The 16,826-nt window shown below is 37.3% G+C and overlaps 2 protein-coding genes across 2 annotated transcripts; both read left to right on the top strand.

Annotated features, from left to right (window-relative positions):
- The first annotated feature begins 7,191 nt into the window (after positions 1-7,191).
- LOC125797528 (GTPase IMAP family member 5-like) lies at positions 7,192-8,876 on the top strand. Its single transcript, XM_049473920.1, has 2 exons — positions 7,192-7,877; positions 8,197-8,876. The coding sequence occupies exons 1-2, from the start codon at positions 7,364-7,366 to the stop codon at positions 8,874-8,876; spliced, it is 1,194 nt and encodes a 397-aa protein (XP_049329877.1). The 5' UTR covers positions 7,192-7,363.
- Positions 8,877-10,947: 2,071 nt separating this feature from the next.
- On the top strand, positions 10,948-14,866 carry LOC103029461 (golgin subfamily A member 6-like protein 22). Its single transcript, XM_049473975.1, has 2 exons — positions 10,948-12,107; positions 12,412-14,866. Exons 1-2 carry the CDS (start codon positions 11,369-11,371, stop codon positions 14,364-14,366), a joined length of 2,694 nt encoding a protein of 897 aa, XP_049329932.1. The 5' UTR covers positions 10,948-11,368; the 3' UTR covers positions 14,367-14,866.
- Positions 14,867-16,826: the final 1,960 nt, after the last annotated feature.

The following is a 16,826-nucleotide window of genomic DNA, read 5'->3' as shown; positions in this document are numbered from 1 at the left end:
ACTACTATTGTAGTACTCAGGTGCAGTCTTTGTCTCGAGACAATATCATTTGGAATCAGTCTTGTCTCGGTTTTGGGAAGAGGTATTGTTGAGACCAGCCAAATCAGATGCATCTGTCGGAGGTAACATCTATTAAAAACTGAAACTGTATCTTAAATCAGCATTATTAACAGCTCACTGCTCTACTGCTCTCCTTTAAGGCCACCGGATGCACTGCAGAGCAGCGTTTAACATCAAATAGCATAACATAAGAGCTGGATGTAGATGCAGTTTTCAAATTACAATAAACAACAAACTAAAACTAAACTTAACCTCTTTGCTTCTAAACTTAACTTTTATCTGATTTATATTCACAGATAAAGGCACGATAACACCACACACACTTCAATCTTCAGCAGCAAGTAATGAATTCATCTATTTTAGTTTCTCAGAATGTGACCTGGTGGTGTCAGACGAACTTTAAGATGTATATGTTCATGTATCTTGTTTTACTGTTGGTTTGACCTCTATAATCTTCTTTCTGAAGGCCTTAGAGAGCTCTTCGGATCTGGCCATCATCATCCAATCATCTTAACCATTAAGATCAAACCAGACAGTTTTTTTAAACTCGGGGTCCTCTTTAACACATTTCTCTTTTTGTTTTATGTGTTTAGTTATATTACTCACAATATCTCAATACTGTTAAAATAAATATACATTTCTTTATTTTAACATATATAAAAAACAAAGTTGTCCTAATTTGTTTATGGCTGCTTAAGCACATTTGTACAGTGAAAGGTAAGATTAATGTAATGTTTAAGAGGTCTGTGTCATAATGTTTATCAGCAACCTGCAAAGACGTGATGTGATTAACAAGAAAAGGCGTATAAGGAAACACATACTGAGCATTCTGTCTGCAGTCTAAATGGCACTTGTGGGTTGATCGGTGCATTCCAGTAAGCTATTCTTACAACTACCCAGACCAGTTATTCTCCTTTCATGTAAACCAAGTTGCTTCATCATATTCTACATAAACTTTACAGTGGATACGTATTCGTATCTCTTGAACAAGTGTAAAATAATTAATCTCCATTTATTCTAAAACCCCTAATTAAAATCAAGTGCAGTCAATTGCCTTCAGAAGTCACTTCATTACTTAATAAAATCCATATGTGTGTTTTTTATTCTCAATATAAATACACCTGTTCTTTGAAGGATTCATTGGTTTGTTAGAAAACACTAGTGAGCAAACAACATCAAGAAGACTAAGGAACTGTGTGTTAGAATGGCCCAGTCCTGACCTAAATCTCATTGCTCTTCTGGAGCAAGACATTAAAAATACTGTTCAAAGACACTCTCCACCTGACTGAGCTTGAGCTATTTTGTAAATAAGAATGGGTAAATATCTCAGTCTCTAGATGTGTAAAGCTGAAGGAGACATACTCCAAAACACAGCTGTAATTGCAGCGAAAGGTAACTCTACTAAGTACTGATATAAATACTTTTGCACATCACCCTTTTCAGATTTTTATTGATTAAAATTTTGAAAATCATGTGTAATTTTGTTCTAATTCAAAATGATGTGCTACTTTGTGATGGTCACTTATCACTTAAACAAGTGAAAAAATGTTTAAGGGGTATGAATACTTTTGCAAGCCACTGTATGTATAGAAATGTTATATGTATAGACTCCCCCTAACAAAAACATAAACATAACATATTTAATCATAAAGATATTTGAGCTTTATTTGAACAGGATTGAGAGATGACACTGACTAAACTAAACACATACAATTATAGAAACTTTCTAGTCAAGATCTTTTTCTTAACCCTATAGAAATACTGTGATATTGAGCATTAAGTTGGTTATAGGCCTAGAAATATATTTTAACTTTTAAATACAGTCAGAAGAAGTATTTTATAATCTATACAAAATTTAACTGGTAGCCAGTGACAAGACCTAGGGATAAAAGAATAGGTGTAATATTATTGAATTTTCTTGCACAAGACCTCAATATAACCATCTCCCTTCCTTCTGCCAGATCTGTAGAGCTGACGAGAGTTTATGGATCCACAGCAGATCAGCAGAATATAGCAGAGGGTGTTATAGTACAATATTCTGACACAGCCAGTCATCAGTGGTTCCAGTAGTCTAAACACTGAGCTACACAATACCCAATACAAGTAAGTTCACACACATCTTTAATTCACATATCATACCACAATTAATTAATAACTGTATGCTATATCAATTATTAATCTAAAAACAAAACCATATTCTCAGATTTTGGCATTTAAGGTTAGGTTTTATGTACCTTAAATCATTCTAAGGGATTAAACCATTAAGAGACTAGGAAATTAGATACTTAAAGGAACATTTAAGGTTTTATGATGATTTCCCTTAAAGGAGAACTCTGGTGTGACATCTGTTCTCCCGCAGCTTTAAATGTCAGAGCTCTTCGGATTCTACCAATGAGGTGTGGAGCTACTTTGAGCCTGGATAACGGTGTAAAAAGTGATTTATCTGTAGGGGCAAGAATATGCCCCATATCACCCTGTCTAAAGGGGGTTTGGACAAACTAAATAAAATTGCTGGACCTCGGAATGCTGTATCAGTTTACATCAGAAGGCAAAATCAGGGTCTGTAAATACAAAAACAAGGTCGGATACCAGAGAGTAAAACAAGCAGGGAAAAACATGTACGAGGATAAACCATCAATACTCAGCAAAAAGTGTCAGAATTGAGGGTGTATATGTAGTAAGTGTAACAGGTGAAAGCAAGAGTGGTGATTTCCTGAAAGACAGGAGCACTTTCTGCACCAGGCGTGTCAATCTACCTGCTTTCACATCAGTATGGGTGTGCATGCAATTTTTACTTTTAGTTCTGTGTGTATTTAAAATCTGTTTCCTCTTACCTGCAGATTCATTTTTGACTCCAGGGCCATGGAGAACACTGGGGAACCTCCATGCCTTGGTAAGAAATTGCTTTCAATATAATATAATATAAAATAACATAATATAATATAATACATTAGTATATTCACTTTGTAATATGTAAAGGCTTTTATCACAATACAGGACTGTACAGTCTAATTAAACTATAAATTGATACAAAATAAAATAATGACCACAATTTATAATAATTTTAAAGACCAGTCAAAAGCAGGTGTTTCGCTGGTTATGATTTGCTTTCACAAAAACACATAACAGGTTGATTTTAATCTCAAATGATTAAAATGCTCAACCTTGTTCACAACACAAACTGGTTGTGATGTGGCGTTCTAATTAAAATACTTTGTAGTAGGAGTAAGACCAATAATCTTTAGTTTGTAATAAAATTACAGTCATTTACTGGAAAATGTGTTATAGTATTGTAGTATGGCATCATATTAATTATCCATTAATCATGGGGGTTTATTTAACTGTGTGGGATTTTTTTTTTTGAATGGGGATTTTCAATTCCTTTCCATTGAAAACCCCCTTTTAAAAAGCTGCGAGGTGCCAGACTAGGCTTAATAGATTTAACAAAACATCCTGTCAATTCTGTGATTACTGTCTTGTTACTGCCATGAATTGTTCTTTGATTGATTTTTTTTTTAATGGAGGCCACATTAGAAATGAGCTTTGTGGTTTAATTGCTTTTTACTGTTTATTACTGTGCTACATTAACCATGCAGAAAATTAAATGTGGCTTTTCCGTGTGGCACAGGTCCCAAACCACAAATTAGGAGAGGGAATTCAGGTAAGTCCCATTACATTCATACTGAGTACAGTGTTATGTGACTACTAAATATAGTAAGACAGGGTAAGCAAGGAGGAAGTGTTACATAAAAAATATGAATTTAATGTTTTAAAATATCAGTGCTTATAAATGTTTGTTATAATGTGTTCAGTCTAACATGTGATATGATTTTGCTGTTAGTCACAATGTATGTAACTTCTACTGACATTTTTCTACTGAAATTAGGAAAATTGGATGCAAGTGCAGGTTTATTAAAAAGACCTCAGGAAACAATATCAGGCAAGTAAGGCAGAAAACACAGGCAAAAGTTCAGAAACCAAAATAGACTGTAATACAAGAATAACACTACAAGACCTCGCACTGATTTAACAGACGAGCAGGCTTAAATACATAGATAATGAGCAGATAAGAAACAGGCGTGCCTCAAAGCTGAGGCGTGCCTCAAAGCTGAGGCGAGTGCGACCTCTTATGACAGGGAGGGGTATTGCATGGGACACAGGCACATTCAAAAGATTAAACAAAAGATAAAAAAATAAAAGAAACCATTGACGAGCCACTATGCTTCATTACGATTGTACATTTAGCTATTAAAGAATTTCTCTGCTACATATTCTTACACAGCACAGAGATCACACAGTGTTCTCAGTCACAAGGACACACAGGCTGCGTCCAGAAACTTTTGCTACTCCTCCTCTCCAACTCCTCCTCTCCTACTCCTCTTCTCCTACTCCTCCTCTCCTACTCCTCTTCTCCTACTCCTCCTCTCCAACTCCTCCTCTCCTACTCCTCTTCTCCTACTCCTCTTCTCCTACTCCTCCTCTCCTACTCCTCCTCTCCTACTCCTCTTCTCCTACTCCTCCTCTCCTACTCCTCCTCTCCTACTCCTCCTCTCCAACTCCTCTTCTCCTACTCCTCCTCTCCTACTCCTCTTCTCCTACTCCTCCTCTCCTACTCCTCTTCTCCTACTCCTCCTCTCCCACTCCTCTTCTCCTACTCCTCTTCTCCTACTCCTCCTCTCCTACTCCTCTTCTCCTACTCCTCCTCTCCTACTCCTCCTCTCCTACTCCTCTTCTCATACTCCTCCTCTCCTACTCCTCCTCTCCTACTCCTCTTCTCCTACTCCTCCTCTCCTACTCCTCCTCTCATACTCCTCCTCTCATACCCCGGAAGAAGGTGGAGGAATCAAGGAGAGGAGGAGGAATGGAGGGAAATAGCTGTAATTGAGGAAAGGAGCTGATCTCTTTTTAATAGGATGTTGACTACCGATGAACTGAGCCAATAACAAAGCTCACTTTCAGCACATGCCGGATACTGCACAGCGCATCACAGCTTCTGGATAGAGCTCTGCATACAAAAATAAAAATGAGAAATCAATAAACACAATTCCAAATTCTAGAGATCATAACTTTGACAAGCATAACAAGCCTGATTAGCCTGAATGTTCTGTCAGTAAGATGTAGTTTAAAACAATAAACACATATATTTTGTGCAATGAATGCTCCTGTGAGATGTCCTTATAGAGGAGGCCCAATTGAATTAATGAATTAATTTATAACTGATATGGTTGAGATAACACAGAGACAGTCAGATTGCATCAGCAAAAGGCTTGTTTCCTTTATTCATGACTTATAATTGTGTAGGTTTGCTCACAGCCTTCTATCAGTGCATATGCAGTAATCTGCATGAACAGATAAAATGACACCTGTTCTACAAACCTCTTTACAAACGGTTAAAACGGTGTTATCTTCTCCATTTTCGCGTGCTCTGTGGTCATAGTTGCAGTGATGTCATTCGAAATCCCTAAAAGCCTTTCAGAGTAGGATGCTCTCATGTATCCTCTGTTCAAAGCCTCTTCGAGGAGAATTGTAAGTGGCTTCTTTCGTCTCCTACGGTATTTAGACAGACAGCAAGTTGGCTAGTGTTGCCAACTCCTCAGTAAGGAAAGTAGCTATTGGCTGTTCTAAAAGTCACTAGAAGTCGCTAAATGACGCCATAGTCTAATTTGCATAATGCATCTTTTTGAAGCTGTAAAGGACTAACATTTAGGGAGAGAAAAATTGTGAGTAAAAAACACCACACATACCTTCTTAAAATAACTTTGTTTTTGCTGTGTTGTTAAATGTTATTATAAGAGTTGCAGTTATCCAGTTAACTAATCTACGTTTTCTTTAGTTTTTTAAGTTTCTTTTGTTTCAATCCTATTATAGACAAATTGTTCAATGATAAGCTAGCTAGCTAGATGTTTGGCTTTTTATAAAAAGGCAGACACTGTGGACGAGGTGAGTGACAAGCTATGTGGTGAATGAGGTGAGACTGTGGACTGAGACTGTGAGTTAAATTAAGTCATTTTTTTTTCGTGTCACACTGAAGACACGTTTATACTGTATATATATCCCATTCTGTAAATACAGTGCAGGGTCAGTCAGCGGTGGCTCTAGGCATGCGCAGTTGAATTGCAGTGTGTTCGTGGAGCGGTGTCTGTGTGTGTGTGCTCTAACTGTGAGAGACTGCACTGTGAGTGTTGTGGGGCGGGGCTCATGGCAGCACCCGCTGCTCGCGGAGGACAGTAACTGAAGATAAATATAGCAACAAAGTCTTTAATAGGTATGACTTGGGGACTTTTATTATGAAGCCCAAAATGGCAGATTTAGACATAGTGGTGATGCTCACTGTTTTCCAAGGTAAAGTTAATCACTAATGTTCGATATTAGAATGATGTTTCTGTCCTGGCTAGATAGGGTACGTTTTGCTGTTGAACATGATTAGTGTCTGATGTCTGTACGTTAATTTGGTATTCATTTATTAAGGTCAGAACAACATGGTATCAGTTCTGTTTGCCCCCGGTGTACAATTAATCAGAATAATCAGCAGTTATTTTTTTGTTATTTTTTTTATTAATCAAATTAAACACGTTAACGTGACAGCCGTCATTTTTACGATGGCATTTCAGGGCCAGTCTTAAAAAATAAATACTTGAGACTAAATGAGATTAAAATCAGATTATTACGTGAACAAAACCAAAATATTACAAGAATAAAGTCATTATATTTTAAGAATAGAGTTGTAATATGACATGTATAAAGTCATAATATTACGAGATTAAAGTCATATTATTACGTTAATAAAGACGTAATATTTCAAGAATAAAATCAGCGTAATAGTAAAGACGTAATATTATGAAAATAAAGTCATAATTGGGAGCATTTACTCTGGCCCATATTTAATCTTGGCACTCTGAAGGACTTGCACACGTGAGTGTCACCACAAGGTTCTGGGCACTATTTGTTCTAGGCTGAAAATGAATAGTATATGTGGAATAAAACGTTTTTACCCTTCAACAGAGAGATAATGATAGAAATAGTACAATGGTAAATTAGTATACATAAATAAATCATAGGGATAAGGTTAATGTGTTTTGGTATTTATTGTACAGTAATATTTTGTTTTTTTTTTCTTAATTGTCCAGTGTGTAAGAAGCTAGAAATTGTCCTGCTGGGGAAAAACAGATCAGACATCTGCAGAGTGGGGAACTTCATCCTGGGCAAAAATGCCTTTGATACTGAAGCTCCACCTCCTTCAGTAGAGCAGCACAGTGAGAAAGCTGGAGGAGTGGTGGAGGGTAGATACATCACCATCATCAGCATGCCTCACCTGTTCCATCCTCAGCTCTCTGAAGAAGAGCTGAATCAGAGGGTGAGAGAGTGTGCAGCTTTGTGTTCTCCTGGACCTCATGTTCTAGTGCTGATTTTACATCCAGGCGAATTCACAAAGCAAGATTGTGACAAAATTAGAACCATATGGAACGCTTACAGCACAGTCTCCATGAAATACACTGTAGTGGTGACTACAGGCGAAGGCCATAGTTCAAGTGTCCTCTGGTCTCGATTCATTAATGAGAATAATTTGAAACAGTACAGATATGAAGACATATCTAAATTTGACAAAGATCAAGTTTCTCAGCTTTTGAAGAGCATAGATGAGGTGGTTAGAGAGAATGAAGGAGATCACTTGACCTGCAAAATGAATGAATTAATGGCAGAGAGGGAGAAGCGCCCTGCATTATTGCGGAGAGGCCAAGCCATAATCAAAACGGCAAAAATATCCAGCGATAAAGATGCTGGAATGAAGAGCCAGAGGGACAACCCTAAACCAACAGGTAAACTTTAAATGTCTAATTTTCAAAAGCTTGAATGGAATTAATCTGATTCTGGGAAAGTGTTCTTTCACTTTCCCTTTGATGTAGGTTTTTAAGTAGTCATGTAAGAGATGTTTTCCAGACTCTAATGTGCTGCTCAAATATTTTCTGTATTAAAATGGTAATTTCAAGACTATATAAATAAATTGTTTAGTGAAAAGGGTGCAGAACTATACCAAATGTACAATTTCTGGACAATTCCTGTCTGTAAATAGCACTACATAACAAATACATTTAAGTGCATTAGAATTTTCATGATATTTTGCCTATTTTTTTACAGTATCTGAGCTGAAGATACTTCTGCTGGGGAAAAGCAGCTCAAAGATCAGCACAGTGGGGAACTTCATCCTGGGCAAAGATGTGTTTGATACAAAAGCTCTGCCTCCTTCAGTAGAGCAGCACAGTAAGAGAGCTGGAGGATCGGTGGTGGGAAAAAACATCACCCTCATCAACACTCCTCACCTGTTCCATCCTCAGCTCTCAGAAGAACAGCTGAATCAGAGAGTGAGAGAGTGCATGAATCTGTGTTCTCCTGGACCTCATGTTCTAGTGCTGGTTCTACATCCAGGCGACTTCCCTGAGGCAGACAGACACAGACTGGATCACATCCTCCGCTCTCTGTCTAAAGACCCGAAAAAACACATGCTAGTAGTAACAACACAGAGACGGCAGTCAGTCTCTGGTGAATATATAGTTGATGAGAACATCAATCAGATCATTGCTGCATGCAACGAAAGGCATTTCAAGTTTAGCAGCGAGTGTAGCCGTTCTGATCTACTGAAAATGATTGAGATGGTGGTTGAAGAGAACAGGGAAGGGCAGAGTAAATGGGAAGTTCCACCAACAAGAGAACAGCAACATCTCAAACAAAAACCCCAAAGAGTGTATGAACAGCCTGTGAGAGAGAAGAAAACTTCTTCACCTGCAACTGAACTTAAAAGCATTGAGAAATGTAAGTAGAGTTGTTTAAATGTGTGAAATTAGAAAGTGTCAGAGGAGTAGAGTTTGTTGTGGTGTTCATCTTCTTCTTCTTCTTCTTCTTCTTCTTATTATTATTATTATTATTATTATTCACTACCATTGTTACTTCAAATAGTATCACAGCATAAGTACTAGTAGTAGTAATGAACATGCAGTAATAGTAATTTTTGGAATGTGATAATAATAATGTTGTGATAACAATAGTTTTTGACTCTCACATTACTACCCCATAAACAGCAGGATTACACAGTTGGTTCCAGCGAATAACACATAGTGGCAAAACCCCTAATGGTGAGTATTATATTTAATTTTATTCAAAAAACAACACTGCTCATTTTACTCAAACATATACCTATAAATAATAAAATAATGAAACTGATTCAGAAATGAAGGCAAATAATGCAAAGAAAACTAGTTGATATAAATTTTGAAACAACAATGCTAATGTCTTAAGAATTCAGAAATCCATATTTGGTGGAATTACCCTGATTTTTACCCTGATTTTTAAAATGTTTTCCACAAGTCTTTCACATTGCTTTTGAGTCAGCAACCGCAGGATGACATCAAGGGACCTATAAAAAGAATGGCAAATGGCAGCTGGGGTGAAGTGCATGGACAGAACAGTACAGAACAATCTCTTAGAGCACATGTGTCAAACACAAGGCCCGCGGGCCAAATGTGGCCCGCCACGTCCTTTTATGTGGCCCGCGAGAGCTTGTAAAATCTTAGTGTCTATAATGAATAGGTCAGAAGCGTTCTTTGACCAAAAACTACATTTCCCACAATGCTTGTCGATTGTATTACCCGCAAAGTTACGGCTTACTGCCACTACATGGCAGTGTAGTCATTGTTGTGGAAACCCTGCCGGAGGGAAGGAGTAACTTCGCGGGTGTAATTGAGACATACAAATGTTTATCCCATAATGTCCAGAAAAAGAAAAGTTGATGCAGCCGGACGGCTGTGCTTCAAGGCGAAAGACCGGTATGCCTTTTGTGTTACGAAGAGTGTTACTGACCAAAATAAACGCTTTTTAGGAGAGATATAAGTTATGTGTAAATATTTATAAGACAATACCTGACAAAATCTGTTTTAATGATGTTAATAAACATCACTGTGTTAGCGCTAGTCACAGTTTCACCTCAGCAAAGTACGAGGACGTGAATCACTTATCTAACCAGCCTTTACTGATTTCTGCTCCAATAACCCTTTCAATAACCTCCAGTAGCCTTTAATAGTCTTCAGTAGCCTTCAACAGTCTAACCTTGCAGCCGTGGTGTGTTCACTAAACTCGTAGTTATAAACATCCTGAGGTGAGCAGCGCGCTAACTGACCTGTTTATAATGTAATCCGAGCAGTGACTCCGCTACGGCTGCTCTAAACTGCTGCTGTTAGCTGCTTGGGCTAAAAGATGAACTGTAGAAAGCTGTATTATCCGGTCAGTGGGGTTAAAACCTTTATTTCTTACACGGAAGAACTTAAAAAATGTAAAAAAAAAAATGCTCCAGACTGGCTCAGCTGAGCCCTGTAGCCCGTGGCTGGGCTGCAGCTCTGACTCAGTAAAGACTGCGGGCTTGTGCTGCTGCTGCAGCTCCGACTAGTGGTTGGATGAGGAACTGCTAAATCTGAGGAAATGCTAAATCTGTCACATGTTTTTAACAGCTCACAATTTTTGATTTTATATTTATTAAGCCTTATTTCAGTATCAAACGTTTTGATTTATGTCATTTCTATTCACTTGAATAGTTTGGTTCTTGATTGATGGAGTTTTTGGATTTCATAACATGACAAATTAAAAGGATTTATGTTAATAGAGCAACAAGCAAACATTTTTTCCATGCAACTGTAATATTTGATTGAATAAATAATATATTGAGAGTTATTTAACATTAAGGAGTAATTCTATTCATTTTATATTACATTTGGTTACATTTTCTTACATTTATACGTTACATCTGGCCCTCAGAGGACAGCCAATATGCCAATGTGGCCCTCGGCCAAAATGAGTTTGACATCCTTGTCTTAGAGGCAGCTCTAGAACAAAGACCTTTAATGAGAAGTAAAGAAGAGTCAGGCTGAAGTTGGCAACAGATAATAAGAATTTGACTATAGAGGACTGAAGAAAGGTCATCTTCTCTGATGAGTCCAGTTTCAGCTTTGCTCAACACCTGGCCATCAAACATTTAGATGGAGACCTGCAGAGGTGTACTTGCACCCACTGAGAAATTTGGTGGAGGATTGGTGATGATCTGGGGATGTGTCAGCAAAGCTGGAATTGGGCAGTTTGATCTGCGTGAATGATGCATGAATCAGGCTACATGTTTATTTGGCCATTTCTCATTTTCTGCAAATAAATGCTCTAAATTACAATATTTTTATTTGGAATTTGGGAGAAATGTCGTAAGTATAGAATAAAACCACAATGTTAATTTTACCTTAATATAATAAACAGGTATAAAAAATGATCAGTTTTAATGTACCTCATAAAACTCTATAAAACTCCTAAGTTCCTACAGTGCCAACTGTGTTTTCTTTCAGGGTCTCCGAGGCTGAACCTGGTTCTGTGTGGGAGTAACAGAGAGCTGAAGTTCTCCATATCAGATCTTATTCTGGGTCAACGAGAGCGTAGACTAGAGTCCAGATCAGTGTGTGTGAGGAGAGAGGCAGAAGTATGTGGACGTCTGATCACCCTGGTGGAGCTTCCAGCTCTCTACAGGTCTCAGCTCTCAGAGGAGGAAGTGATGCAGGAGACTCTCCGCTGTGTCTCTCTCTGTGATCCTGGAGTTCATGCTTTTCTCCTCGTCCTGCCTGAGGGATGCCTCACTGATGAAGATAAGAGAGAAATGGAGAAGATCCAGAACATATTTTGCTCTAAAGTTGATAATCATTTAATGGTTCTTTTCACCACAGAGCCTGCTGTTAGTGGAAACACATCAGATTTTATAAGACATAACAAAACCGCCAAAAAACCTGCTGACAGTTCTGGACAAAGGTACAGAATATTGGAAACAAAAGTGGGGAAAAACTCCAAACAGGTTCCAGAGCTATTGGATGAAATTGAAAAAACATTGACAACAAAGCCATATTCTCTATACATGTATGTACAAGCTCAAGAGGAAAGAGCTCAACAACGTCTTCAAGAAAGCCACAAAGAAGAACTGAGCTTAATGCAAATTAAAATCCAGGAATTAAAGGAAAAGCTCCAGACAGAAGGTAGACCCTTTCATTTAGTAAAATAAGCAAAAATGTCATTATTATCATCAGCTCCATAACAAATAAAATCTGCAAAGAAAAGTCTTAAAACATGTTTGATTGGTAAGCTCAACCTCGCATAGAAACTACAAGAAGAATCTATTTTTGTTATATTTAATTAATATCCCAAAAAAACTTCCTTTAATTGAATAGACATAACAGTCTTTGGATTTTGACTGCTAATAGTAATTTAAAACACAATATATATACAATCTAATTTGCACAGTATAGTACAATAACACTTAACATTTTATGTAATTTCCAGGTTATGAAGATGAACGACTGGATTCAACTTGCTTGAGGACTGTACTCATTGGAAAAACAGGAAGTGGGAAGAGTGCAACAGGAAACACCATCCTGGGAAAAGATGTTTTTGTGAGTGAAGCTAGTATGGTTTCTGTGACAAAGATTTCTCAGAAAGTAGTTGGAAAAATTCAGGGAAGGACAGTTGCAGTTGTCGACACTCCAGGACTATTTGATACCACACTGTCAAATGACGACGTAACAGAAGAAATTCAGAAGTGCATCTCACTGTCAGCACCGGGACCCCACGCTTTCATCATTGTGCTGAGTGTGGGAAGAATCACCAATGAAGAATTGGAAACTTTAGATCTAATTAAAAAGATATTTGGTCCAAAGGCTGCCAAATTCAGTGTAGTGCTGTTCACCAGAGAAGACGATCTCAAAAATCAGCCCATAGAGCAATACATAGAAAATGGTGACGGTAGAATGAAGAAGCTGATCCGAGATTGTGGAGGTCGGGTCCTGGCCTTCGATAACAAAAACAAAGACAGCAACCAAGTTTCTAAACTGCTAAAACAAATCGAAAATTTGATCAAATCAAACAAAGGCCAACACTTCACAAATGAAATGTTCCAAAAGGCAGAAATGTCCATCAAAAAGAAAATGGAGGAAGTTCTAAAAGAGAGAGAAAAAGAGATTGAAGCTGAAAAGGAGAAACTTTCAGCTAAATACAACACTGAAATGGAAAAAATTAAGAAGACACTGCAGGAAGAAAAATTAAAATCTGAAGAGGAAAAATGGAAAATGGAGAAAAAATTCAGCGAAAAGGTTGAAGCTTTTCAAAAAAAGTTTGAGGAAAAAGATGAAACAGAGAGGAAGAAGCGGGAAATGGAAGACAAAACAAGATCGACGGAAGAACAAAAGCAAATGCAGAAACTGCAGCAGAGAATTGAAGAGCTGGAAAAAGAAAATACAAAACAGAGGGATCAATTTGAGAAACAGCTGAGGGACAGAGATGAAGAGGATAAAAAGAGAGAAGAGAGGTACAAACAAGAAAAAGAGAAACTGAGAGCTGAACAAAATCGAACCCTAGAGGATCTGAAAAAGAGACAGGATGAAGAACTTAAAAGGAGAGATCTGGAGGAGCACAAAAGAAAAAAAGTTGAAGAAAATGAGAGACAGACCTGGGAGAAAAAAATAAAAGAAGCTGAAAATGAAAGAAAAGAGATACAAGAGGATCTTAAACGACAACAGAAGGAGTGGGAGGAAGAAAAGAAACGACAGATGAAAGAACGAGAAGAAAAAGACCGTCAAAGAAAACTGGACCATGCAAAAGAACTTAGAGTAATACAAGAAGAGCAAGAAAGAATGAGAGAGAAGTTTGAAAAGGAGAGAGAACAAGAAAGATGCAGGAGAGAGGAAGAGAAAAAACAGTGGAGGGAAGCAGAGAAAAAAGAGAATGAGCAAAAAGTGAGAGAGTACGAAGAAAAGAAACGAGCAGCAGAAGCTGAGATGTTAAAAAAGAAGGAAGAACTGGAGCAAATGAAGATGGAAGAATGCGAAAAACGAAAACAGGAGGATGAAAAAAGAAAAGAAGAAGAAAATGAAAGACTGCAGAAACTCAGCGAGGAAATAGAGAAAGAACTGCAGGAGGAGATAAAGAAGAGAGAGAGTGAAGACAAAGCTATTAAAGAGAATGAGATGAAAAAGGAGAAAATGAAAAAGGAATTTGAAAAGAAAATGAATGAAATTAAGCGTAAATATGAGGAGGATGCCAGAAAAACTGCTGAGCAGTTCACTGATTATAAAGACAGGAAAGACAGATACATCCAAGAACTGATTGAGGAACATCGAAAAGAGCATGAAGTTTTGCAGAGGCTGCTTGAAATCGCTGAGCAAAAGAAATCTGTTGAAATCAAAGACCTACGTGCAGAACTCGACAAGTTAAAAGGTCAAAAGAAGTGTGCTATTCAGTAAGACTAAGTTCAAGTTCTGGCTCTGATTCTATAGACATTTTACTTGTTCTTTTTTCTTTTCTCTAACGCCAAAGACAAGAAACTGTTTTATGCTTAATCCTCCAAATCTGTATATGCTAACTAAATTCTGTTTATCAAAATATTTTTCTTCATTTATGATTTTTTTTTTATCCTAGTAGTGCCTCAAATGAGACCATTGTTAATTATTTTGTAACACTTGGTGGTTGTTTAGAATGTTCCAGTGTGCATAATCTATTTTTGATTACTTCTGAAATGATTTGTACTATGTAATAGTTTAGCATGTTTGATTCAGAATAGAAAGTGATTTATGTCTTTGCATCTAATTTTATAAACTGTTTATTTAGTTTATCTAATATTGTAACCCTCATGTATGGTCAAGCAAATTTTAAATAAAATAATTTCATAATCTGCTTGGGTGTTTTGACTGTATGCACATATTTAGAACATTCAGAATAAGGTCTTTTTAAATAAAAGTATTATATTCAGTTGTACATTTATGATTACATTTAAATAGTATTGCCAGACCACTCCTCTTCACCAAAATAAGGATACAAATTAATCGGCTATATTGTAAGGTATGTTTCTGTATGGTGTTTCAAATTTGTGCTCGATGTGCCCCCTGTTGACTTTGAGCACCTGCTCCTCCAAAGGTCTCTGCACGGCCCTGAGATGGAGGAACTGGAGAGCGTGGGGAAGAGCGCTGAGGATAAATTTAAAGAGAAGGATCTTCAGCTGATAAAAAAGATGGGGAAGATAGAGGAACTGGGAGAATCTCAGGGAGAAACAGAAAGCTCAAAAGCACACTGTAAAAAAAATGCTGTGAAATCCACAGTAGTATACTCTGTTCCTGCACAATTAACTACTGTAAATACTTTTACAGTTTTATACTCAGAATGCAGCCAAAACCACAGTAATGAACTTGAAAATGTCAAAAATCACAGTAATAATCCTACTACTGTAGACAATCACAGTAATACACTGTAATAATGCACTAATGGACAATCAAAAGGGGGCACTAGTCATTTGGATTTATTTTAGATTCAACCCACCTACAACCTGAAGAAGCAGAAGAAGAAAAAGAAGAAAAGGAAGAAGTTTGAAAAGTGGAGCAGCACTAAAGCCACCATTCCATGTAAGTATCACAATACTGAACAATACTATCTCTGACTACCTTTATAAAAACTTTGGCTTGCCCTGAGATCCTCTTATTAACATGATTTGCTAAACAAACCAGTTTGGTGATTGTGTATATTAACCTTAATTTTCATTTCTGTTTGGTTTCTTGTCAAAATGAATCCTGACTCCAGCAAGTGCAGTGAAAAGTTCATGTTGTTCTTCACTTACTGAAGAAAAAAAAAAGAGTATTGTTTGTGTGTCTCTGCAGATTTTGTTTAACAATAAAACGTCATGCAGTACATCGCATTAAAGAAATGCTTATATTTGACAGTGATTTAATACTGACTGCAAAATAAAGCAGTAAGGCAAGGATGTCAAACTCATTTTGGCCGAGGGCCACATTGGCATATTGGCTGTCCTCTGAGGGCCAGATGTAACGTATAAATGTAAGAAAATGTAACCAAATGTAATATAAAATGAATATAATTACTCCTTAATGTTAAATAACTCTCAATATATTATTTATTCAATCAAATATTACAGTTGCATGGAAAAAATGTTTGCTTGTTGCTCTATTAACATAAATCCTTTTAATTTGTCATGTTATGAAATCCAAAAACTCCATCAATCAAGAACCAAACTATTCAAGTGAATAGAAATGACATAAATCAAAACGTTTGATACTGAAATAAGGCTTAATAAATATAAAATCAAAAATTGTGAGCTGTTAAAAACATGTGACAGATTTAGCATTTCCTCAGATTTAGCAGTTCCTCATCCAACCACTAGTCGGAGCTGCAGCAGCAGCACAAGCCCGCAGTCTTTACTGAGTCAGAGCTGCAGCCCAGCCACGGGCTACAGGGCTCAGCTGAGCCAGTCTGGAGCATTTTTTTTTTTACATTTTTTAAGTTCTTCCGTGTAAGAAATAAAGGTTTTAACCCCACTGACCGGATAATACAGCTTTCTACAGTTCATCTTTTAGCCCAAGCAGCTAACAGCAGCAGTTTAGAGCAGCCGTAGCGGAGTCACTGCTCGGATTACATTATAAACAGGTCAGTTAGCGCGCTGCTCACCTCAGGATGTTTATAACTACGAGTTTAGTGAACACACCACGGCTGCAAGGTTAGACTGTTGAAGGCTACTGAAGACTATTAAAGGCTACTGGAGGTTATTGAAAGGGTTATTGGAGCAGAAATCAGTAAAGGCTGGTTAGATAAGTGATTCACGTCCTCGTACTTTGCTGAGGTGAAACTGTGACTAGCGCTAACACAGTGATGTTTATTAACATCATTAAAACAGATTTTGTCAGGTATTGTCTTATAAA

The sequence above is a fragment of the Astyanax mexicanus genome, unplaced genomic scaffold (assembly GCF_023375975.1).
Source record: "Astyanax mexicanus isolate ESR-SI-001 unplaced genomic scaffold, AstMex3_surface scaffold_48, whole genome shotgun sequence".
Lineage (NCBI taxonomy): Eukaryota > Metazoa > Chordata > Actinopteri > Characiformes > Acestrorhamphidae > Astyanax > Astyanax mexicanus.
Note: the sequence above shows the minus strand (reverse complement) of the source record. Positions and strands in the feature narration are given on the sequence as shown.